Source organism: Cervus canadensis, chromosome 10, assembly GCF_019320065.1.
Source record: "Cervus canadensis isolate Bull #8, Minnesota chromosome 10, ASM1932006v1, whole genome shotgun sequence".
Taxonomy (NCBI): domain Eukaryota; kingdom Metazoa; phylum Chordata; class Mammalia; order Artiodactyla; family Cervidae; genus Cervus; species Cervus canadensis.
In genome coordinates this window covers 64,924,777-64,949,297 of record NC_057395.1, presented here as the reverse complement: position 1 = coordinate 64,949,297, position 24,521 = coordinate 64,924,777, and the positions used below count along the sequence as shown (strand labels likewise).

Here is a 24,521-nt window from a genome sequence, read left to right as displayed (position 1 = left end):
TGACATCAGCAGGGAACACCCACAGGGGCATGAGTTCAATCTAAATCCACATGTAGCTCCAAATCATGAGACAGATTAAAAGGTGGCGTTCTGGGCTTCCCTGGTGGTCTAGTGGTTAGGAATCTGCCTGTCAACGCAGGGGACTTGGGTTCAATCCCTGGCCTGGGAAGGATCCTACATGCCACAGGGCAACTGGGCCCGTGTACCACAACCACTGAACCTGCACTCTAGAGCCCGTGAACTACAACTACGGAAGCCCACTTGCCTACAGCCTGTGCTCCACAACAAGAGAAGCCACTCAATGAGAAGCCTGCACACGGCAACTAGAGCAAGCTCGCGTGCAGCAACAAAGACCCAGTGCAGCCAAAAGATATAGAAATCAATCTTTTTTTATAAAAAGGTATCATTCAAGTTAGAGTGAGACCACCCCACTTCTCCATGAGGCCCCTGGACTGAATCCTATGGTCCCACAGATGTTTGAAATCCATCGGTAGAAACCATTCATCTGCATTCAAATCCGCCAAAATTTAAAATTAAACTAATAATCACATTTTCTCCTATACCTGATGATACAAAACCTCTGCTGGTCAAGACTGCTCCACCCTATGCCTCCCAACTGTTCTCTCTCTTCCCAGGCCCTTTACAGACACCATGGGCTGTCCATACAGTATCTACAGCAGCACCATCTGAATTGACATGAATAAATTATAAATAAAAGCAAAAGTTTTAAAATATCAATTATAACAATAGTTAACAATCAAAGGGCCTTTCATGGGCCTGTTACCTATTAGGCATAACGTGATTTCACATTATCTCTTCAATGATCCCAGGAGAAAGGCATCAGAACTCCCATTTTACCGAGATGGAGCCAAGATCAAAAGCTTGGGCTAATGACTCTGCTGCTTGTGCACTTTCTTTTGAGCAAAACTAATTTTATCAGGCGGTACCTTGACCTACAAGGTTTACAACAACATGAGGAAAGTTGGTTTCAACAGTCACACACAGAAATACTGGGCAGGAACAAGTAATAGCTGTCAGGAAGATATCTGAATTTCTGAATAGGTGCAGCTCTCATACAGCAGGGATTAGCAAATTTTCTATAAAGGGCTAGAGAATAAACAGGCTTTGGGGGCCAGATAACTCCCTTTAGTAATTACTCAACTTTACTGTTAAAGTGCAAAAGTAGCCGTAAGCAATATATAAATGATGGGTCTAGTTGTGTTCCAGTAAACTTATTTACAGAAATAGACTTCAAGCTGGATTTGACCCTGGGGGCCATTATTCAGATGATGGTTGGCAGACACAGGGCAATTTTCTTAACCTTTCTGAACTTGTGTTTTCTCCTCTATTACAGGAAAATATTTCTGACCATATAGAAGAACTGTGGAAAATTCTTAAAGAGATGGGAATACCAGACCACCTGACTTGCCTCTTGAGAACTCTGTATGCAGGTCAGGAAGAAACAGTTAGAACTGGACATGGAACAACAGACTGGTTCCAAATAGGGAAAGGAGTACGTCAAGGCTGTATAGTGTCATTCTGCTTGTATAATTTATATGCAGAGTACATCATGAGAAGTGATGGGCTGGATGAAGCACAAGCTGGAATCAATATTGCAGGGAGAAATATCAGTAACCTCAGTTATGCAGATGACACCACTTATGGCAGAAAGTGAAGAAGAACTAAAGAGCCTCTTGAAGAAAGTACAACAGGAGAGTGAAGCTGGCTTAAAACTCAACATTCAGAAAACTAAGATCATGACATCTGGTCCCATCACTTCATGGCAAACAGATGGGGAAACTGTGGAAAGTGACAGATTTTACTTTTTGGGGGGCTCCAAAATCACTGCAGATGGTGATTGCAGCCGTGAAATTAAAAGACGCTTCCTCCTTGGAAGAAAAGTATGACCAACCTAGATAGCATATTAAAAAGCAGAGATATTACTTTGCCAACAAAGGTCCATCTAGTCAAAGTTATGGTTTTTCCAGTAGCCATGTATGGATGTGAGAATTGGACTATAAAGAAAGCTGAGCACTGAAGAAAGAATTGATGCTTTTGAAGTGTGGTGCTGGAGAAGACTCTTGAGAGTCCCTTGGGCTGCAAGGAGATCCGACCAGTCCATCCTAAAGGAAATCAGTCCTGAATATTCATTGGAAGGACTGATACTAAAGCTGAAACTCCAATACTTTGGGCCACCTGATGGGAAGAACTGACTCATCTGAAAAGACCCTGATGCTGGGAAAGATTGAAGGTGGGAGGAGAAGGGGATGACAGAGGATGAGATGGTAGGATGGTATCACCGACTCGATGGACATGAGTTTGAATAAACTCCAGGAGTTGGTGATGGACAGGGAAGCCTGGCGTGCTGCAGTCCATGGGGTCACAAGCAATCAGACACCACTAAGCGACTGAACTGAACTGAGAATTAAAAACACTCAAGATAACATGTCCAGTGTGTCTGGATATATGAGATATTCAATAGATAATAGCAATTGCTAATTCTAGTTCCAGCCAGGAAACACAAACTGAGGACATCAGAAATTCTCAAAGACTACCAGTTCACAAAAACACACACATACAGAAACATTTTGGCACACTGGCAAAAATGGAACATTTTGAGCATCAAAAAAAAAAAAACCCAATTGCAATGGACTGCAAGACATCAACTAGGACTACCTGTTCTGACCAAGACGGGATTAAAATATTAAACTGCCATATAAAACTATAAAACTGAACAAAATGAGATGTTGAGACACCAGACAGCACAAGGCTGCGATCCTTGAAAAAAAGTAAAAAGTATGACAGTAGGACAAATGATGCGAGTTTGAAGAGAAATATTTTGTTATAAGGTCCTTTCCTTATTTGTGATGTGGCAAAATAATTAAAAATATACTGTGATAAGTTAAGATGCATATTACAGGGACTTCCCTGGTGGTCCAGTGGTTGAGAATCCACCTGCCAATGCAGGGGACATGGGTTCAAACCCTGGTCCAGAAGATTCCATATGCCACAGGACAACTAAGCCCGGGCCACAAATACTAAGCCTAGAGCCTATGAGCTCTAGAGCCCATGAGCTGCAGCTACTGAAACCTGTGTACCCTAGAGCCTGTGCTCACCAGCAAGAGAAGCCTCCCCAGTGAGAAGCCTGTCCACCACAGCCAGAGTAGCCCGCACACGCCACAACTAGAGAAAGCCCACACGTAGCAACCAAGACCCAGTACAGCCAATTAAATAAGTGTTTTTTTTTTTAAAGATGTATATTACAATCTCTAGATCAACTGCTAAAAAACTAAAGCAAAAAGTCAATAGAAGAGATAAACTATTTTTTTAAAAAAAGATTCGAACTAAAAGGAAAGGAAGAGGAAAGAATGGATAGACAAACAGAAAATAACAAAATGGTAGGCTTAAATCCAACAGTGCAGTTACAAAAAATATAAATGAACTAAATCCCCAACTAAGAGACTGAGATTGTCAGAACAGATTAAAAAACAAATCCTAGCTATATACTGTATACAAGAGAGAGACTAGCGTGACAACACCTGAATCTATGGATTCAACTTTATCATAACTAAAAATGAAACAATCAGGTATTATGCATCCACTAAAAGGAAGTACACAGCACTGCCTACGAACTGACCCTGAATATAAATAAGCCTCAAGAACTACCGGTTTATAAGAATCCAAGAGGTAAGAAAATATGTTCAAAAACAGCATGAGGATATAATCAAAGGCAGACTATAGAAAATTCTCCAGGACAAGTGACCTGGCTTGTTCCATAAGTAAAAGATGGAGTCGGAGGGAGACTGTTAAAGATGAAAAGGATCTGAGAGTCAGGGAGAAGGCTAAGACAGGCCTTAGCAAAGGGACTGAGCAGCTAACTGGACACGTTACCACTCCCTAAAATGCACTGTCCTCTGAACATTACATTGCCCTAAACTGTTGAACCCAGGCACGGCCATGGGACTTGCTTTAGGCAAAGAAATGAGAAAGAAAAAAGAAGTGGCAAATATCTCTTCTGAAGAGAAGCTGTAGAAGTAACAACATCTCTACAATACTCCAGAAACAGACTACTCCATTAGGCTAAATCTTAGCCTGAAGAATATGGAACAAAGCCCCAGCTAACCGTTGATGGCCATATTACAGTACAAGTGAAAAATAAACTTTAGTCATAAACCATTTAAATATGGGGCCACTTCCATGCTAGTATAAGAAAGGCAGAATTCTAAAGATGTCATTGTCAGATTTCCATCCATTGATTATGTATTTAAACACCAACCTAAGAATTGCTATGAAGGAATTTTTTAGGTGTAATTAAAGCCCCAAATCAGCAGACTTTAAAATTTAGAGAAATTCTCCAGGTAGGCCTGACCTAAAAGGTAAGCCCTTTAATTGCAGAGAGAGTTCTCCAACTGGTAGCAGAAGAGGAGGTCAGAGAGATTTGAAGAGTTAAGAAGGACTCAACATGCCATGAATGATCTAAGTGGGGACAGGGCAAGATGAGAAAAAAGGCAGTGGCTGTGAGGAGTGGACAGCAGCCCTTAGCTTGCCAGTGATAAAATGGGGACCTCAGATCCACGACCACAAGGAACTGGATTCTGCCAACAACCTGAGGAGCGTCCAGGTTAAGAGCCAAGCCTGGCCAACACCTTCAAAGGGATCTATGAGACACTAAGCAGAGATCCCCGCTAAGCCTGCCTGGACTTCTGACCTACAGAACTATCCATTAATAAATGAGCGTTGTTTTAAATCCCTAAGTTCATAGTAATTTGTTACATAACTATAGGAAACTGACACACAAGGCTTATGTGAGAAACCTGGCCCTAATTCCCTACCCTAGGCTGTCCATGTTGCTGTAATGAACAAAACGTAAATTCACAATTTAAGACTTTCCCTAAATCCAGGAAAGGTTTCAGTCATGATGCATTTTTCCTCATCAAAGATTCAAAAAATATATCAGAATTGCCTGATGCTGTAACTGTCAGTATTTAATAAAAGTGAATGCTCCCCCATCTTGAACTCCTTTAATATTTATTAGCCACACACACGGGGCACTTAACAAGTACAGGCTCACTGTAAGTGAAGTGAAATGAAATGGAAGTTACTCAGTTGTATCCGACTCTTTGCCACCCCATGGACTGTTGCCCGTGAGACTCCTCTGCCCATGGGATTCTCCAGGCAAGAACACTGGAGTGGGTTGCCATTCCTTTCTCCAGGGGATCTTCCCCACCCAAAGATCAAACTGCAATCTCCAGTATGCTGGCAAATTCTTTACCGTCTAAGCTACTGGGAAAGCCCAGCCTCACCGTAAAAGTTTCAATAAAAGCTACAAAGTTCCTAAAGGATTTATGACTTGGTCTTCTTTATACTTTACTAAAACACAAGGCATGGTCCTAACATACATTAGTCATTCATTAAAAAAAAAGTATCTGTCAGGTTGATATAAATATTTATGATATTGGCTTAGCCTTGGGTATTCTCAAATAAGCAGGAGTAAGGTTTGAAGTACACAAAAGGAAGTCATGAAGGAATGAGGCCCCAAGGCAAAAGTGGTCTTACCTTTACATCCGGCACCTGGGCACCAAGGCTGCTGAGTCCCACGATGGAGTAGAAAGCAGACTCCAAACTTGTGAAAGGCCGGTCCAGCGAGGCTCTCAGTCTTTCCACGTCATGCTTGGTGAGGTAGTGAGTGGGCGTCAGAGCCTGGGCGCTGGCTATGATTGTCAGGGCCAACAGGAAGACAGTGCTTGAACCTTGGGGGGAAGTGATTGTTAAATAAATACACTCCACATTATTCAAAGTTCTATACACAGTTCCAATGATGAGGCGCACCAAGGTCTGGGAACCAAATCATGTGAGGAAGGGTGAGGGAACTGGGAGGCTCCACCCTGGGGAACTGGTGGGCACAGTCTTCAACCATCTGAATGACAATCCTCCCAGCAGCCTCTGGGCATCTAAAGCGAGGGGCTCATCACGCCATTCCCATCTCAGGTATGTTTGTAGCTCCAATGCCTCCTAGGACAAATCCAAACCCGAGTCCTCACGTGGCCTTGCCTGTTTCCCAGTGGGATCTCTTCCCCCGCTCTTTCATCTGTGGCTATCTGCCTTCCTCTCTGTTCCTCTAACGAGTCGTGTTCTTTCCTACCCAAGTTTTTGGCATGTCTTCTCCTGCTTAATGTCAATTTTCAGATTTCAGGTCAAGAATCTCTTCATTAAGAAGCCCCCCAGCAGCCCTTCTCTGGATGGGGTCTCAGCTCTATGGTGAAACACAAGGTGTCTGGGGCCAGGTTTAAATCTCAGCTCTGTCACTTCTTAGCCAGGTGGCCATGGCAGTTACTATGTAACCAGTCTGTGCCTTAGTTTCCTCAAGCGGGATAATACCAGTGTCAACCTCGGGGTTGTTAGAATTACATGTATTATGTCAGAAAATCTTAATTAGTGGCATGTATATAAATAAGGGTTACATAAATGTTAGCTACTCCTTCTTTTACATTATCGTTGTTTCTATATCCATTCAAAGCAACTTGCAATTCTATGAAGTATTTTTTTTTTTTCCAAACCAAAGGTCAAGTTTAAATTTAATGACTTTGGTATTAACTATACACATACTAGTAAGTGCTAAGACTTAAAATCTTTCGGTTCAGTTGTGACTCCAGACAGGATCCAGAGAGGAGTTCTAAAATCTCTTCTCTGGGTTTTATGGAGACTTTCTTTACCCTCCTGTGTTAGCCTCTTAAGGCACTGTGTCAGCCTTAAAAGGGCACTGGAAAGGGCGATATACAATATTTTTTAAAATTAAATTTAGTAATGTCTGATTCCTCTGCTAAACTATAAGCTCTACTTAAAGCTACTTAAAGCTAAACTATAAACTATAAGGACAGAGACTGTTGATTTTATTCATCCCAGTATTTCCAAGCCTTGCATGTGGTAGTACTAAATTAATATCTGCTGAATAAATGGGAAAAAAAAAAAAAATCAGTCCTTATCTATTATGCCCCAGGGGACAGAGGGAAATGCGGGAGTCAAACATTTCTACTTTTAATTGGAATAAAATCCTTTCAAATGGGCAGCTTCATGAACAGTCTACCTTCCAAGTAACAGTAATCACAAGGTTAACATTTATAATTAATGCTCCTTTGCCTATATCGTCTACGTCAGTTTGAACTAGAACCCCTTAAGAAAGGTATTTTACAAATAAGACAACCAGAACAGCCTAGACACAGCCAATCTTGGACTCAAACCCAGGTCCATCTAAAGAGTTCTCACTCCACTATTTTTGGGAGAATGTTGATGAAGGGATGCCTACATTAGGGATATGAGTGTGCTACTTAAGCCCTTGTGTGTATTAAATAACCTAAAGAATGTGAAAGCTCTTTAAAAAAACTAGAAGGAGATCTGGAATGTAAATCATCATTCATCAAATGTTTCTGAATAACTACTATGTACCAAAAACTATTTTTGGTGTTAATGCAACATGAAATGGAACAAAAACCCCTAATCTCATGGAACTTACACTCTAGTGGGAAAAGACATGACACAAAATAACTAAGAAACATTATTCATCATCTTAGAAGGTGAAAAGTGCTACGGAGAAAAATACAGAATGTAAGGGATATCTGGGAAGAGCTACAACTTTAAACATGGCAGCCTCGGAAGGCGTAACTAAGAAATAGAGATATTATGTATAAACCTGAGGGAAAAGAAGGAGCAAGTCATAAAGATATCCGGAGGGAAACTATCCCAAGAAGAAAAGCAAGTACAAAGACCCTGAATCTGGAATGCAGACGGGGCTTTCTGCACCAGCAAGGAGGACAACATGGCTGGAGAGGATTAAGCAAGGGGTGAGAAGTAGGACAAGGTGACAGACACAGCAGAGGTCAAACCCGGACGACCCTATGGGCACTTCGGCTTTTATTAAGTGAGAAAATTTTGAGAAGAGGAGTGATCTGACTTATATTTTAACAGGAACTTTGTGTTGAGAAGAAACAATACTGTGCTGAGATTATAGAGGAGCAAGGATAGAAAAACAGACACCAGTCAGGAAACCACAGTCATACCTCAAGAAAAAAGATGGTGGTGGTCTAAACCAGGGGACCAACTGGTTGGTCCAACTTGGGACCAACTGGCTAGAACTCCATTAGAATTGCTGATGCGTGTAAAGATGTAAAAGAGGGATCCAGATACTAATGCTGAATCCCCAGTGCCTTGAATACATGCATGTACTCAGTACATTAAGATCTAGTAACTATGACCAGCATTTTCCCAGCCAGACTGTAAGTTCCTCTAACATAGCAGTTGTGCCAGTATCCTGATCTTCCCACCTCATATCAACGATATTAACCAGACAACTTTGGGGACTGTAATCTGAGCACATAACATGAGCTGGGTATGCCCACACTATGCTAAAGTACTCTGTGTGCATTTAGTCATTAAATCCTCACAATACCCAAGTCTGTGCACTTTACAGACCAAGATACTGAGTCACAGAAATAGTTATCTGCCCTAAGACAGGTTAACTAGTTGAGAATCCAACTGCAGGAACTCTATTATCCTCAACCTGTCAATTAACGGAGCAGTGAGCCCACAGATTTATTCACTGTTACCTTGGGCAAGTTATCTGGGCAAGAATCTCTTCCCTGAGATTCCCTCTGTTAAGTGGAAATAATAAAATTGTACACATTTCCCAAGTTGCTGTGACACCACACGAGGTTGCATCCTGCACAGTGTCCTCTCAATACCTGGCAATATAGTTCAGTTTAATGAATACTTACGGATTGCCGCGCACTGTTCTACACTATGAAGGGAGATGATCTCATTTAACTCACATCGTAATTTACGAAACTAACCTATTTAACAGATGAGAAACTTGAGGGGCAGAGGAGTCAAGTTACTTGCACAGGGTCACTTTACGAAAACGTGGCAGACTGCAAGTCTGTACCCGGAGACATCCTAACTTCAGAACTCACGCTCGTAAGCTCTCAAGGAGGTGTGATTTTCTCACCCCTTTCACTGAAGAGGAAACTACGGTCCAAAGAAGGACGATTTAGCCAAAAGCTCACTCTTAGGCCACCTGGCCCGGAAGCCCGCGCGAGTCAAATGAATGGGTGAAGCCAGACCGCGGGTTCTCCGCGGCTGCGGTCCCCAACTGAGTCTCGGGGGGACCCGTAGCCCGCGGCGCACCCACCTCCAGCCTCTCCTCCACTCGCCCGCAGTCCCAACCGCTGGCCAGCCCCCCGTCAGACGCCGGACCCCCAAAGAGCCCGAGCTCATGCCCCTGCCCCGCAGGGGAAGAGGACCCCTCCTGGCTGGCCCTCGAATGGCGAGCACTAGCCTCCCGCGGGCGACAGCCCACTCGCCAAGACACGTGGGCCGCGGGACCCCGTTGTCGAGCCCTGCGCAACGCCTCACCCGGCAGCGCCATTCCTCCGAGCAGATCCCACCACGGCCCGAGCCGCAGGCGGACTTCCGCTCGGGAAGGTGGCTCCAAGAGGGTGCCAGAGGGGACGCCAGGAACTCGTGGCAGACCCCGTGTGCTGGGATGGGCTCCAGGCACAGGTCAGTCCCCGCGGTTCCGCTGGGCCGGGCGGCGCTCACCAGCCGCACGGCGCTGAGCGCGCACTGCGCCACGGCCCTCACGTACTGGGCCGCTTCCACCCCCCGCGCCCCGGCCCACTTGGAACCGACCTCCTCGCAACGGTCCCATTCCGGAAGCCACCGGCCGGCGGTTGGACTAGGCCTCGGGGTGGGCCCGAGACGGGGCCTCCTGTGATTGGCCGATCGCACTGTCACTCAGTCGTCTCTCTGCAACCCGGCCGATTTTAAAGGAATGGAAAGGGTCCGGTGGAAAAGGGCCAGCAACATTTGAGCCGTTTGCGGGTTTGTTTTCTTTTTATAAGAAAATTATGGCAGCTTTCCCTGAAGATTGTTTCGGTTGTTAGTAACTGACCCATAAGTGACTTTTTAAGTCATCTGCGTACGTTTGTGTGAGGAGAATATAAATCCCAATGGAAGTGAATTTATTAATTAGGTAACTCAGATTATTGAGCGTTTATGGGATAGCCAGACAGGGTACTAAGCACTCCGTGTACCTTGTTTCATTCACTCCTCATCCCCAGTCTGTGAGATATGTACTATTAATATTTCCATTTTATAGAGAAGGAAATTTTAAAATGTGAACCGGGACAGCCTGACTGTAATCTGCTTTTAACTGTTAGGAACACAAAGTATTCACAATGCGATATAACTTTTGCAATCATTAGTGTCCTGGATATTACCGTCTACTACTGTCCCAAACAAGGAAGAGTCAGTTCTTTCTCTGTTTGGTAGTGTGCTATTGTATGGTATACTAGGCATTAAATATCTGGATATTTTAACTTGAATTTAATTAAAATTAAAAATTCAGTTTGTCATTTATTAACCATATTTCAAACATTCAGTGGCCCCATGTGGCTGGTGCAGATGATACTGAACTGCACACAATTATAGAGCATATAGAACATTTCCCTTGTCACAGAATATTCTATTGGACAGGACTGATCTAGAATATATAAAGAACTCCTCCAACTCAATACTAAGACAACCAGTGGTGTGCTGAAGCCTCGTACTGGCTTGTGAGACTCAACTGTTAAATTTCTCAGGAATTTTGATAAATAGCAAAGTCCTACTGGGATGTTGGCAATTTGATCTCTGGTGCCTTTTTTAAAATTGCCAAATTTGAAATAGTCAAATTGTCTACTCAAAGCTATGGTTTTTCCAGTAGTCATGTATGGATGTGAGAGTTGGATTCTCTCTCAAAGAAAGCTAAACGCTAAAAAAAAAAAAAGAAAGAAAGCTAAACGCTGAAGAATTAATGTTTTTGAACTGTGGTGTTGGAGAAGACTCTTTAGAGTCCCCTGGACTGACTGCAAGGAGATCAAACCAGTCAATCCTAAAGGAAATCAGTCCTGAATATTCATTGAGAGGACTGATGCTGAAGCTGAAACTCCAATACTTTGGCCACCTGCTGCCAAGAATTGACTCATTGGAAAAGACCCTGATGCCGGGAAGGATTGAAGATAGGAGGAGAAGGGGACAGCAGAGGATGAGGTGGTTAGGTGGCATCACTGACTCACTGGACATGAGTCTGAGCAAGCTCCAGGAGTTGGTGATGGACAGAGAAGCCTGGTGTGCTGCAGTCCATGAGGTTGCAAAGAGTAGGACACAACTGAGCGACTGAACAGAACTGAAAAGTCCTACTGTATGGCACAGGAAACTATTCAGTATCCTATAGTAAACCAATGAAAAAGAATAAGAAAAAGAATATATATGTATTTTCTGTATATATCTATATATTCTTTCACATAACTGTACACCAGAAACTAACGCAGCGTTGTAAATCAACCATGCATGCTAAGTCGCTTCAGTCATGTCCAACTCTTTGTGACCCCATCGACTGTAGCCCTCCAGGTTCTTCTGTCCATGGGATTCTCCAGGATAGAGTACTGGAGTGGGCTGCCATGCCCTCCTCCAGGGGATCTTCCTGACCCAGGGACGGAACCCGAGGTTCTTATGCCTCCTGCATTGTCAAGACGGGTTCTTTACCACTAGTGCCAACTGGGAAGCCCATAAATCAACTATACCTAAGTAAAAAATATGTAAGTGAAAGGAATTTTGCAAGTTGGTTGTTAAATACAGCTATTCTAAGAATTAATTATATATACTTAAAATGAAAGTATATTAAAAACAAAATTCATCATTTCCTAATTATTTTCCTTTATTTTATCATTGTGCTTTTGTGGTAGCTTATATCTACTGTATCTGAATGGTGGAAATATTATATCATGCTGTGCTTACTACACATCTCTTCCCAGTAACATTGGTAGCTTGATTTGGCTGCAAATGGAATATTTATACCATAGAGTCAGCAAATGCTACAAACCAGGGCTTGACTTATTGCTTTGTTATTGTGTAAATTTAATGTTGGAGATAATGTTAATCGAGATTAAACTTAAAAATATATCACATCTATAGATTTTACATTATAAATAGCACAGAAACTTGAAAATATTTGTGTTGTGTTTGAAAATTATTATCTAATTCAGAAAAGAAGTCACTTTTAAAGTTTCAGTCACATGTTTATTGTTGTTGCTTTTCAGTCCCTAAGTCATGTCCCACTCTTTTCGACCTCATGGACTGCAGCACGCCAGGCTCCCCTGTCCTCTATTATCTCCTGGAGTTTGCTTAAATTCATTTCCATTGAGTCAGTGATGCTATCTAACCATCTCACCCTCTTCTGCCTCCTCCTCCTTCTGCCTTCAGTCTTTCCCAGCATCAGGGTCTTTTCCAGTGAGTTAGTTCTTCACATCAGGTGGCCAAAATACTGGAGCTTCAGCTTCAGCATCGGTCCTTCCAATGAATATTCAAGACATTTTAGTAGAAGGATAATGATGATAAAAATATCATTAATAAGTGAATGATAGATGGTACTGTGTGATAAGAAGAAAAAAAAAGTAGGAAAGGGTAAAGGGGGTTGAGAGAGGGGTAGTGTTCTGCCTCAGTCTCTTTTCTCAATGGAGTAGTATCTCTTACCTATCCATTCACTTCTCATGAGGCTGACAATATGTTAGGTACTGAGGATGAAACCACAGAAATATGTTTCAGGGGCTCCAAAGAGCCCCAGTTCTTTATGTCTCAACACAGAAAGAATTGACTGAGAGGCAATGTTATAGATAAGTGATTTATTAGGATGCTTGTGAGGTTTACAAGCAGATAGGCAGGAGGGTGCAGGGCTCAGAACTTACTGGCCTACAGTTTTATACTCAAAGGAAATGTGGGGAGGGGGAGAAAACCACCTTCTCCCTCATTCTTTAGTGGATGTCAAGCTTCCATCATCAGCTCCTCCATCTCCTCCTCTGTATCAGGTGGGGGAGTTTTCTCATCTCTACGTGTTCAAACTGGGACTGTCATGGTACAGTGAAAATGAGCAAAAAGATGGTTATGAACACCATAAATGGTAAATCATCTCAGGTTTCAGTATAATGTCACCTTATCCCTTTTTTAGTGTGTGCAGAGGAGCATGAAATAGGAATCATTAGCTTACTGACCTCATTGAACAGGATGTGGGTCTCATTCCACTATTGTTTTATTGTGCTTGGGTATACCTCATGCTTCTATTGCACAGGTTTCTGGGGGTGGGGTTTTTTTTTTTTTTCTTTTTTTGGCTGTGCTGCATCTTCGCCGCAGGGTGTGAACTTTCTTTAGTTGCTATGCATGGGGTCTCTTCTAGCTGCAGTAAGTGGGCTTCTCGTGCTGTGTTGCAAGGGCTTCTCTAGTTGCAACACATGTGCTTAGTTGCCCCGCAACATGTAGGAACTTAGTTCCCAGACCAGGGATGGAACCTGCATCCGCTGCATTGGAAGGTGGATTCTTAACCATTGGACCACTAGGAAAGTTCCCTGCTGCACAGTTTTGTTGCTCAGCTTTGTTCTTGGTTTTGTGGTAAGTAAACCTGCTTTCTTGAGTGACTGTTAACTTAGGGGTCTCCCATACTTTTTCCATTACTTATGATTCCTTGGTGGGATTACCTATTTAATCACCTACTCTGTCCCTTTACTCTGTCCATATCAAATATGCAACTGTGACCACGTCGACAAGATTTCTTCCCTTGTGGAGTTTATAGTCTGATGGGAGATGGTTAATAAACACACATGAACTTGATAATTGTAGGTAATAATTAAATACTATGCAAGAAAAGAACAAATAAATATAAGACCGGGTACTTAATCTGGATTGGTGATCAATAAATGTCTCTCTGAGAAGGGGACATTTAAACTTTCACTTGAGTGATGAGACAGAAGCAGTCCTGAAAAACTAATTTTTCCAATCCCCTCTTCATTCCTAGGATCTGTAGTCAAGAAGAAGTAGTGATGCCTTGTGCTTCTGACAGTGATTCAGGAAGTGTGGATTTGCAGCTGGGCAACTTAGAGGATATTAAAAAGCAACCAAGTAGCCTTGAACTTACAGGTGAAATGCGGGAAAGATAAAGGAGTGGGGCTGGGAACAGGGACTCTTGTCAAGTTTCAGGGTGACCGGCTGTCGACTAGATTTTGACAACGAGTTTGGTCCCTGACTTTAAGACATTGGAATATGATTGGAAAAATGAGATGATATGTTATTCTAAGTATATAGAAATCTAAACTTGGTCCTGAAACAGATCATCCTAAAGGCTTGCACAGAGTCTAAGTGCTAGAAGGATTCTGAGAAGGGAGAGTTAGATGTGGATGGTTGCTGGATTGGGTTACAGAGTAGCTATCTTTCATTTATTCTACAAACATTTATTGAGGACCAATTGCTGGGCATACAGCGATGAACAGGGCCAATGTGATCCCTGCCCTCATAGGATTTACATTGTAGTGCTGAAAATGACCCCCAAAAAGTAAACAGACAACAAACAAAGTAATTACAGGTTGTGGTAAGTACTATGAAAAAGTTGAACAGCTACAGTGTGTTTGAGGAACTACATTCATTCACTTGTACATTCATTCAACAAATATTTATTGAAGCCCTTTTGTCTCTCAACACTGATCTAGCTGTAGAACAGTGTACTTATAAACTTATAAACAAATGATTGGAGCTCAGTATAATGTGTGTGATTAAGGGTTGGGGAGGAAGTAATGAGCAGACAGAGGAAGGTTTATTAGCAGCTCAGAGGATACTTAGCCAAAATGGGCAAAGAGGGGATTCAGGAAAGGGATCCTGGAGTTGAGCTCTGATGGATGAGTAGGGTTTAGCTAGGCAAAGAGAGGAAGGGAAGGTGGGGAGAGGAAGAAGAAACAGGCAGGCAGAAGGAAAGCCTGTGCAAAGATCATAGGTGAACAGGAACATGGGCTTCCAGTGGACGACAGACATGTGGCAGTACAGTGGGAGAAATGTATAGAAGACAGTAGTCAGGAAACCACTAAGCGAACAAAAGTAGAGAAACCCTGAGCTGATGGGTGTGTTAGGGAGGAACTAGGAAGGTATTTGCCCAATAGGAATAAGGAATTTGATATCAGAAATGGAGGAAGCAAGGATATAAGACGACATGAATCTAGGAAGGCCCAAAGGGAAACACTGTGTTCCTCACTGGCAATAAAATTATTGTATTTCCTCAATTATAAGATACACATCTTCACATTGTAACATTTCTAATCATGATATATTTATTTTATAATCACTGTAATTGGTATCATAGTGTTCCTTTTTTTCCTGAAAAGTTTGGTTATTAAACAGAATTGGTGTATATTATAATCTTATTATAAATAAAAACAAAAACCACATGAAGAGGAAAATGATGCCAGCATAATCCTTGTCACTCGATAAAGAAGGTTGTTATCATCCCCATTTTGGAAATGTAGAAATAGGCCCAGAGAAACTAAGGTTGCATAAAGTCAGAAAGCTAGAAAGAGGCAGAACCGGGATGTGAGCCTAGGCAGACTCTGGAGCCTGTGCTTCTAAAGTATTGGGTTGGCCCAAGAGTTTGTTCAGATGTTTCCATAAGATGGTAGGAAAAACCCAAATGAACTTTTTGGCCAATCTACTATATCTCAGGTCAAGAAAGAGACACCTCAAGCACTTACTTCCTCAGCTACCTGCTCCATTTGGAAAGAGATCATCAGCACAAGTGGCCACTATATTTTAAGCTCTAGTCACTGCAGAGTCAAAGACTTTTGGATTTACATAAGAATATCTACCATTTAAGTGCTTACTGTGGGCCACATACTGGGATAAGTCTTCTGTATGTACTACCTCTCTCAGTCCCCAACAATAACCCTGTTTTATTGGTGAGGAATCTAAGCTTCTAAGAGACAAGCTAATTTAATAAATGTCATATAGCTAGTAAGTGGGAGAGCCAGGATTCAAACTGAGAAAAATCCATGCTCTTATAACCCGCCCACCTCAGCTCAGCCTTATAGGTGTTTTAGTTTAGGCGGCCCTTGGAGAACATTGGAGGCCGTTGGCGGAGGCCGTTGGAGAAGGAAATGGCAACCCACTCCAGTACTCTTGCCTGGAGAGGAGCCTGGTAGGCTAGAGTCCATGGGGTCACAGAGTCAGACACAGCTGAGCGACTTCACTCACTGGAGCACGTTGGGTTTGTAATTGAGAAAACTGAGACTCAGGAGGGGAAGGGACTTGTCCTGGGTTGCAGAGGAAATAGGAAAGGTGAGAATAGGACCTGTCTATCTTGATGTCCAGGGGTTCTCCCCACTAAACCGTATGACTTCACACAGTACAGAGGCATCATCCAATGTCTTTCTTTTGGTGTTAGACTCGGACATCACGGAAATCCCAGGACTCCCCAGGGAATCCCTCACAGACACCTCCAGACACCTGACCCACCAAGGCCCCCTTGGTGAAGTCGTTGCTGAGCAGCTGATCCAATCCATCCAGGAGTTTTTTAATGGTGAACTAAAGGTATGCTCAAGCGATCTTCCAAGTCATTCCAATTATTCATCTACCAAATATCTTAAAATTTTTTATATAAAGCATTTATACTATAGGCTATAAAATTGACTTATATGTATACTGTCAACTGAAAAAAAAAAAAGCATAACCTGCAAATGAAGAGTTATACTTTTTCAGAGGTGTTACGAAGGACTAAAGGGCTTCCCTGGTGGCTCAGATGGTAAAGAGTCTGCCTGCAATGCGAGAGACCCGGGTTAGATCCCTGCATTGGGAAGATGCCCTAGAGAAGAGAATGGCAACACACTCTAGTATTCTTACCTGGAGAATTCCATGGACAAAGGAGCCTGGCAGGCTACAGTCCCTGGGCTCACAAAGAGTCAATAGAATTGAGTGACTAACACTAAGGACTGGAATGACAGTCTTTCAGATAGCTCTGAGGGACTGTTGGTAAGGGAGGAGTCAGGATAAAAAGGAGTTTTTGATGGGGAAAAAAAACTATGTAGTGAAAGCACCAAAAGATGGACTGCTAATCACAAAAGCAGACATTTCAAATTAATCATTTTAGTGTGTGTGAGAAGGTGCGGAGCAGCTGCAGTGGCTGATGGCTTGACTGGTGCAGCCACTGTTTGTTCACTGAAATGGCAGGTGGCATTCTTTATCCACAATACTTTTATGTGTATTTTTTGTATTTATAATAAATATATTTACATATTTTTCTGAATTATTTTTATGTTTATAATCATGTTTATAAAAATTTTAAATTTCCTATAAAAACAAAACTGTAATAAAAGAAACAGATTAATCTTCCCTAATCCCCCCAAGATTTAAATTATCTTAGTTTTCCTCCTAAGATAACTTCTGTTAACATTTTGGTGTATTTATTTTCAGACTTTCTTGTGCATACAAATGCATGTAATTATAGAAAAGCACACATCAGAGATAGCGGGGGAGAAAAGAAATTTCTTGGTCAGTAACTATAGATCTGTATTATCCTACTTAATAATGCAGTATTCATTATGTAAGTGAAACATTCGTTCATTCTGTGGGAGCATATAACAAAAGAATTTGTCTTGACCTGGGGGTAAAGGGAGGCATTCCTGAGGAAGTAACCTTTCAGTCCAAGTCTAAGGAATGAATAGGAGAAAGTAGGAGAAGTTAAAATTGGAGGTTTGATCTTTGAGTTGGGAGGATCCACTGGAGGACATGGCAACCCACTCCAGAATCCTTGCCTGGAGAATCCCATGGACAGAGGAGCCTGGCGGGCTACAGTCCATAGGGTTGCAGAGAGTCAGACACAACTGAAGTGACAGCACACACCTATGCATGTTCCAGAAATAGGAAATGAAAACATTTAACAACTTTGTGGCAGAAAGGGTCCGAGAATGCCTGAAACTCAGAGAAGCCCGGGACGTCTAAATCAGTGCCCAAGGTCTCTGTCATTTGTCAACAGACACTTGGGTTATTTCCATGTTCATGTGTGCTCGGTTGTGTCTGACTCCTTTCCACCGTGTGGACTGCAGCCCACCAGGTTCCTCTGTCCATGGAATTCTCCAGGCAAGAGTACTGGGTTGCCATTTCCTACTCTAAGGGAGCTTTTTGGCCCATGGATTGAACTCATGTCTCTTGCATCTCCTCCATAGGCAGGCAGACTCTTTACCACTGTGCCATCTATCTAACTGTGAATAAAGCTGTAGTGAATATGGGAGTACAGATACCTCTCTGAGATCCAGTTTTCATTTCCCTTGAATATATGTACACAGGTGTTTGGGGTTTGTGAAAATTCAACAAGTTTTATATTTTCTCTATGTATAATGCCAGTAAAAAAAATTTTTTTAAAGACTTAAAGCCAGAGTGTTGATCTTCACTTTTGACTTGGACTTTTCTTTATACTTCATGTCAGTAGGGCATTCTAAAGGATTTCTTTGTAATTAATAAAGGGCTTGGATTGCTTCAGTGAATTGGAAAAAAAAAAAAAGCCCATTCCCTGCCCTGACCTAAATCCACAGCCAGTCAGGGTAATAGATGAGTAAGAAAGCAACTTTATCACAGTATCACAAATACCACGTTAGCAGTATATACATGTGGTTTATGGACACACTTAGAAGGGTACTTGACCCAACTTCAGGAGAGAATGCATGATCTAAGTCTTAAAGCATATATAGATTTCAGTCAGTAAACAAAAAGTGTAGACAATTGAGAAAGCAGAAAGGCCCAAAAGCAAGAAAGGGCAGCATGAAACTTAGCTGGGCTAAAACTCAGTATGCTACCAGGCAAGGCAGAAGATGAAATGGCAGAGGTTAGCTGCGTTCACTTTGAGAAGGGCCTTGACTTTAATGGGTGCTGTTGAAAAGAGTTTCAGTAGAGAGTGAGTTACCTGATCAAATTTTCATTTTATGACACGAAACTGGTAATAGCTGGGTGAATAGACTAGAAGGGGACAAAACTGGAGCAGAGTAACCCAATGTAGGCTTGTTCTACTAATCCAGGTGATAGGAAATCAGGCCATTGCTATATATTGCTACTATTGCTACTTGCTATCCAGAGGGCTTATACCAATTTGTACTATCTACATGTCGGGGAAAAAAGACTGGAAGAAATTTTCTCATGATATGTAGAATTATTGGTGTCTTTTGCTTTCTTCGTAATACCTTATTTTTTCAAAGTTTGTATGATAGACATTGCTTTTATAATCAGAAAAGGAAATAATACGAAAGATTTTATTCATCAAATCAGAACTTGTATTTTAATAGGAAACAAAGAATCAAAATAATGAATTTTTAATGACATCAGGAGAACTGGAAGTAACAGCATCAGAGGTCACCTTTAAGAAATTTAATCAGATAGCAGTAAACAGGGAGGGCTTCCCTGGTGGCTCAGACAGTGAAGAATCTGTCTGCAATGTGGGAGACCTGGGTTCGATTCCTGGGTTGGGAAGATCCCCTGGAGGAGGGCATGGCAACCCACTCCAGTATTCTTGCCTGGAGAATCCCCATGGACAGAGGAGCCTGGCAGATCTGTCCATGGGGTTGCAAAGAGTCGGACACGACTGAGCGACGAAGCACACAGCGCACAAACAGGGAAGGTAGGTGGAGAGGCAGACTAAAGGTGGATAGAGCCATTGTGGAGGACTTAGTAAAATCTAGCTGAGAGGGAAAATGAAGACCCGAACTCAGGCAGGGCCCCTGGACAAGGAACTTTATTCCTCTGTAACTTCTTTATTCCTTGTAATAAAATACTAACCTTGGGTTGAATGAGATGTCAGTCGTTTAAAACATTCCAAGAAGCTTTTCAAAAGCCTTTTACAATTATCAAGGGAGATGATAATGTAGAATTGTGTTTTTATCATTTTCCCACAAACTCAGAGTGAACTTGAGAAGCTGACAGCCCTGAGATCTTTGTCTTCTCTCAGCCGAACTTTACCTTCTGATGAAACCACAGAGTCATTCATTCACAGCCACATAGCAGACATTGTGCATCTGCTAAGTGTAAGTATTATGACCTTATCCCAGATTATTGTGACCATGCAAATTCTGTGACAACAAAATCTTTAGTGGCTTCATCTATGTTATCAATTCCCTCAACTTCTTTTTCATATCAGTATTTCTGCATTAGAGGAGAAATACCCAGGGTACTCCACTAAGATAATCATCCTTGAAAATCAATTAAAAGAGCAGCAGGAAGGGAAGAAACAGCATTTAAATAAGCAAGCAGTAGTTTTGAAGCAGATTCTATAATCAAATGCCTAGGTTCAGTGCCACTTCTGCCTCTTTCTAGCTGTGTGACTTTGGGAAAGTACTGCACTTCTCTGTGCCTTAGTATTCTCATCTATAAAATGAGAATAGCTGTATCTATTGGAGTGGCCAAAAATTTTGTTTGGATTTTTCCATACAATGTTATAAAAGTTTTTGGCCAACCCAGTACCTTACATAGCTACTGAGAGCATTAAATAAAGAAATGCCAGCCACAGAACACAGTACCTAACATGTATTTTGCATCTGAGCAACATGATGGTATCCTTTTTGTTGTTGTATTTTGTCCTATTTGTATTTAACTCTAGCCACACTCTGCCACTAACTCATTCATTAATGCCTTATTAAGTACTTGACAGTTCTAGACAGTGTCCTAGGAACTGAGGCCACAAAGATATAATCTCTGTTCCTGCAGCCAATCAAGTGTCACAGATATTATAACGAAAGTTTAAATAAGTCTAGTAAGGGCACAGAAGAGTAAGTGAGTGGTCTGTTCCATGTCAAAGGATCCAGATGCACTTAGACAAGCACTTAACTTTTTAAAAAAATTTTTTAATTGAAGGAAAATTGCTTTACAGAATTTTGTGGTTTTCTGTCACACATCAACAAGAATCAGCCATAGGTACACCCATAGGTACACAGATTTGTAAGGCTGATTAGATTGATGATTAGTTTTCAGAACTGAAGGCTAACCTGCTGACGGGTTTGTTAAGTGGTAGGCATGGTAAAGAATCCACCTTTCAGTGCATGAGCCACAGGAGACATGGGTTCAATCCCTGGGTTGAGAAGATCCCCTGGAGGAGGAGATGGCAACCCACTCCAGTATTCTTGCTTGAGAAATCCCATGGACAGAGGATCCTGGCAGGCTACAGTCCATGGGGAACCAAAGGGCCAAACACAACTGAGTGAGTGAGGCCATAGGCACGCCAGAATATATCAAAGATCTTCTGTACCCAGAACACTGTGGTGCTTTGAAAAGAATACAAATTTCCTGGAAGAGTTATTCCTTGCCCTTCAAGAGTTTACAGATAGTTTGGAAGTGACCACACCTCATAAGTAGGTTGAGAAAAATTCCAAGTAATTCATCAAGTAGAACAGAATGATATGATGCAGATTTAAGGGTAAGTGAAGCTTTTTACTTGGCTCTGCTCCATGGAAAGAGGGTTATATGCAGCCATAGGACTCAGCCAAAATGGCATGATTCCACAATCCCACCTCTACAAAAATTGGCAGCAGTGGGTTGACACATACTTCAACCAGTCAGCTCAGAAGATCCACAAGCAAAAGCACACTGAATTTCCCCATGCTTTGCACCTGAATCTATCCAGCCAGTAGCAAAATACCTACTGTCAGGCATCAACCCAAGTTTGGGCTGGCACGGGGTTCAGCCTCGAAGAGTTAAGGAGAGTCAGTGTCCACCAGAAAACTCCAGGGGTCAGTACATAATTGTTCAAGACCATGTGCAAGAGCTAAAAGAGTGTTGCTTCCAACAACCAAGAGGAGAGGCAGTTCTGAGGAGAAAACCAGGGTCATTCTAAAGAAAGAAGTTTATGGGATTTGCCAGTCTTCTCTTGATCCATGACAAAGCATGGCTTTTCAGTATCCAGATAAAAAGAGCAAAGGAAGCTGAGAGCAGAATATGGAAAAGAAGAGGGAAAAGAATCTCTTACAGTTACTTCACCAGAGAAGATTTACAAATAAGCACATGAAAACATGCTCCATCACTGTGATTAGGAAAAAGCAAATTAAAACCACAAGAGGGACTTCCCTGGTGGTCCAGTGGCTTAGATGCCACATTCCTGATGTAGGGGGCTTGGGTTCAATCCCTGTTCAGGGAACTAGATCCCACACACTGCAACTAAGAGTCTACATGCCGCAACTAAGACCCAGCACAGCCAAATAAAGAAATAATACATATTTAAAAAAAAAAAAAACACACAATGAGATTCAACTGTACACCAACTAGACTGGCTAAAATAAAAAGAAAGGTCATACTAAACATTAGGAGGATGTGGCACAACTAATAGTCCCATGTACCACTGGTGGGAATTTAAATAGCACAGCCATTTTGGAGAACTGGCAGTTTCTTAAAAAGTTAAATATATACTTACCATATGACCCAGCAATTCCATTCCTAGGTAAAATGAAGCATATGTCCATACAATGACTTGTACACCAGTGTTTTATAGCAGCTCTATTTGTAAAAACTAAACCCTGGAAACAACCCAAAGATCCATCAACAGATGAGTGGATCAACCAATGTTGGTATATCTACACAATGGAATACTACTCAGCAATGGAAATGGATGAACTGTTAATACGTGGTACAACTTGGATGAATCTCAAAATAATTATACTAAGTGAAAGAAGCCAGATAGAAAGAGAATATGCTCTGTGATTCCATTTACATGAAATTCTGGAAACTTAAGACTTATCTATAGTAATATCACATCAGTGCTTTCCTGGAGGTAGGATAAGAGTGGGGACAGGCAAGAGGGAGAATTTACAAGGTAGCACAAGGGAACTTTTGGGAGTGATCCATATCTTGATTATGGTGATGATTTCATGCATACATACCTATGCTCAAAATCATCAAACTATGCACTTTAAATATGTACAGTTTATTGTATGTCTGTTACTTCAAAATCAAAAAAGATGTAAACAATATGTGGAGAATTTTAATAGAAAAGAGAAGAACTACAATGACAATCGGGATATAAAGTAATGACAAGATTTGAGTGAAATTAATCCAGATAGATCTCCTGATCTAATCTTAAAAGGAAGTGATAAATAGGGTTGAGAGAAAGAACCAGTGAGTAGGGACTTTGAGGGGTAAATTAGGATCTGGCTATGTGAAGTAGTAATCCTGAGTTATGGCAGAATTATTCATAACCCTGGGGGCTTCCCTTCTTGTGGGATGTAAGCTCACTTGCCTCACAGGCATCTGGGATCTTAGTTCTCCAACCCATGTCCACCGCATTGCAAGGTGGATTCCTAACCCGTGGATAACCAGAAATGTCCTCCTGTTGCAGAATTTTAATGTAGCTAGACTTGTCCATAATGCCTCTTAGTTTTCCTCTGGCAGCTTGAGACTCCACCCTAATTCTGCCTTGAAGTCCTCCACAAAACCCTACTACTATGTCATCTGGTAAAACGTATACTCAACATTGAAGAAGCTCTGTGTTACTTGAGCAGCACGGTAAGAAATGGATAAGAATGATGTTTTAGGAAGACTCTTCTATGACATGAATAATGCATGCTGAAGGAGTACGGAGGACAGGCAGTTCACAGTAGACTGAACGAATAGGAAAATCTGTCCTGTTGTCCAAGTGAGAGTTTGAGCTCCCTGAAGCAGAAGGATGGAGAGGAAAGGGACCTGTTTTAGGAATCAAAGGACACAGTTTCTAGTTCTAGTTCTGTCCAGCACAACCTTTGTGATTTTAGACAAACCACTTTGCTTCTCTGAACCTCTAGCTCCGCCTGGAAAATGGAGATAGTAATATCTGTATGGCTTTCATTAAGACCTTTGAAACAAGTGTCTCATTTTGTTAGTATTGGTTAAGATTCTTCTTGAATCAAGGAACAAAGATCAACTCTGACTCACTTACATTAAAAACAAAGGGATGGGGACTTCCCTGGTGGTCCAGTGGCCTCCCCCTCCCAATGCAAGGGGCCCAGGTTCAACCAAGTCAGGAGACTGGATCCCACATACCACAACTAAGAGTTCTCATGCCACAGCAAAGACCTGGCACAGCCAAATAATTACATATAAAATTAAAACCAACAAAGGATGCTGGAATATCTCGCTTAGAGTCTAAGGAAGATGTTTACCTATCAAGGCTCCAAAAGAGCCCATTCCAGGACACCTCCAGGAGTCTCAAAGGCAGGGGCTGCTCTGCCATCACTATGACCCTAACCTCTCGCAGCTCCCAGTCTGTCTGTGTCTGTCATTCCTTAATTCCACAATCTGGGGGAGAGAGTCTGCTTGGCCCAGGCCGGGTCTGTTCTCCACTCCTGCATCAATCGGATGTGTCAGGGGACAGCATGGTATCATGATGCCATGACTTCTGGGCATCCCTCCCTCCCTGTGTATTAGAGGCGGCTCCCAGAGAAAGGGGGAGTGCTGTGATTTGGAGAGTCACCCAGGAGGTCCCTGCTACACAAATACTTTACAATCAAAAAGCCTCTCAGCTTCTGATTCCGCATAGTGGTTAGCATAATTGTGAATATCTAATAAGCCATTCATACCTTACTGATTTAAAAAAAGAAAAGACATACTGGGTGAAGTAAGAGACAAAGTAGAGAAAGACAAAAGATAGAATTTCACTTATATGTGGAATCTATAAAAGGGTA

The 24,521-nt window shown here is 42.0% G+C and overlaps 2 protein-coding genes and 1 non-coding gene across 7 annotated transcripts in view; 1 reads left to right on the top strand and 2 right to left on the bottom strand.

Annotated features, from left to right (window-relative positions):
• Nucleotides 1–9,754, bottom strand: part of RPN2 (ribophorin II) — a 49,608-nt gene extending 39,854 nt beyond the window's left edge. For 2 of the 5 annotated variants that reach the window (XM_043479160.1, XM_043479158.1), the window contains exons 1-2: nt 9,682–9,754; nt 5,557–5,750 (exon numbers count right to left, since the gene is read on the bottom strand). In XM_043479160.1, coding sequence (XP_043335095.1) covers nt 5,557–5,750; nt 9,682–9,700 — 213 coding nt within the window. In that variant the 5' untranslated portion in view covers nt 9,701–9,754. Of the gene's footprint in view, nt 1–5,556; nt 5,751–9,405 lie in introns of all 5 variants that reach the window. The other 3 variants (XM_043479161.1, XM_043479159.1, XM_043479162.1) reach the window with 3 other exon arrangements.
• Nucleotides 6,640–6,761, bottom strand: LOC122449065. Its single transcript, XR_006271881.1, has one exon. It is a non-coding gene; the product is annotated as a small nucleolar RNA SNORA26 (small nucleolar RNA).
• MROH8 (maestro heat like repeat family member 8) overlaps nt 9,266–24,521 on the top strand; it is a 55,644-nt gene continuing 40,388 nt past the window's right edge. The window contains exons 1-4 of the mRNA XM_043479157.1: nt 9,266–9,552; nt 13,877–13,998; nt 16,283–16,428; nt 19,782–19,904. Coding sequence (XP_043335092.1) covers nt 9,266–9,552; nt 13,877–13,998; nt 16,283–16,428; nt 19,782–19,904 — 678 coding nt within the window. The remainder of the gene's footprint in view (nt 9,553–13,876; nt 13,999–16,282; nt 16,429–19,781; nt 19,905–24,521) is intronic.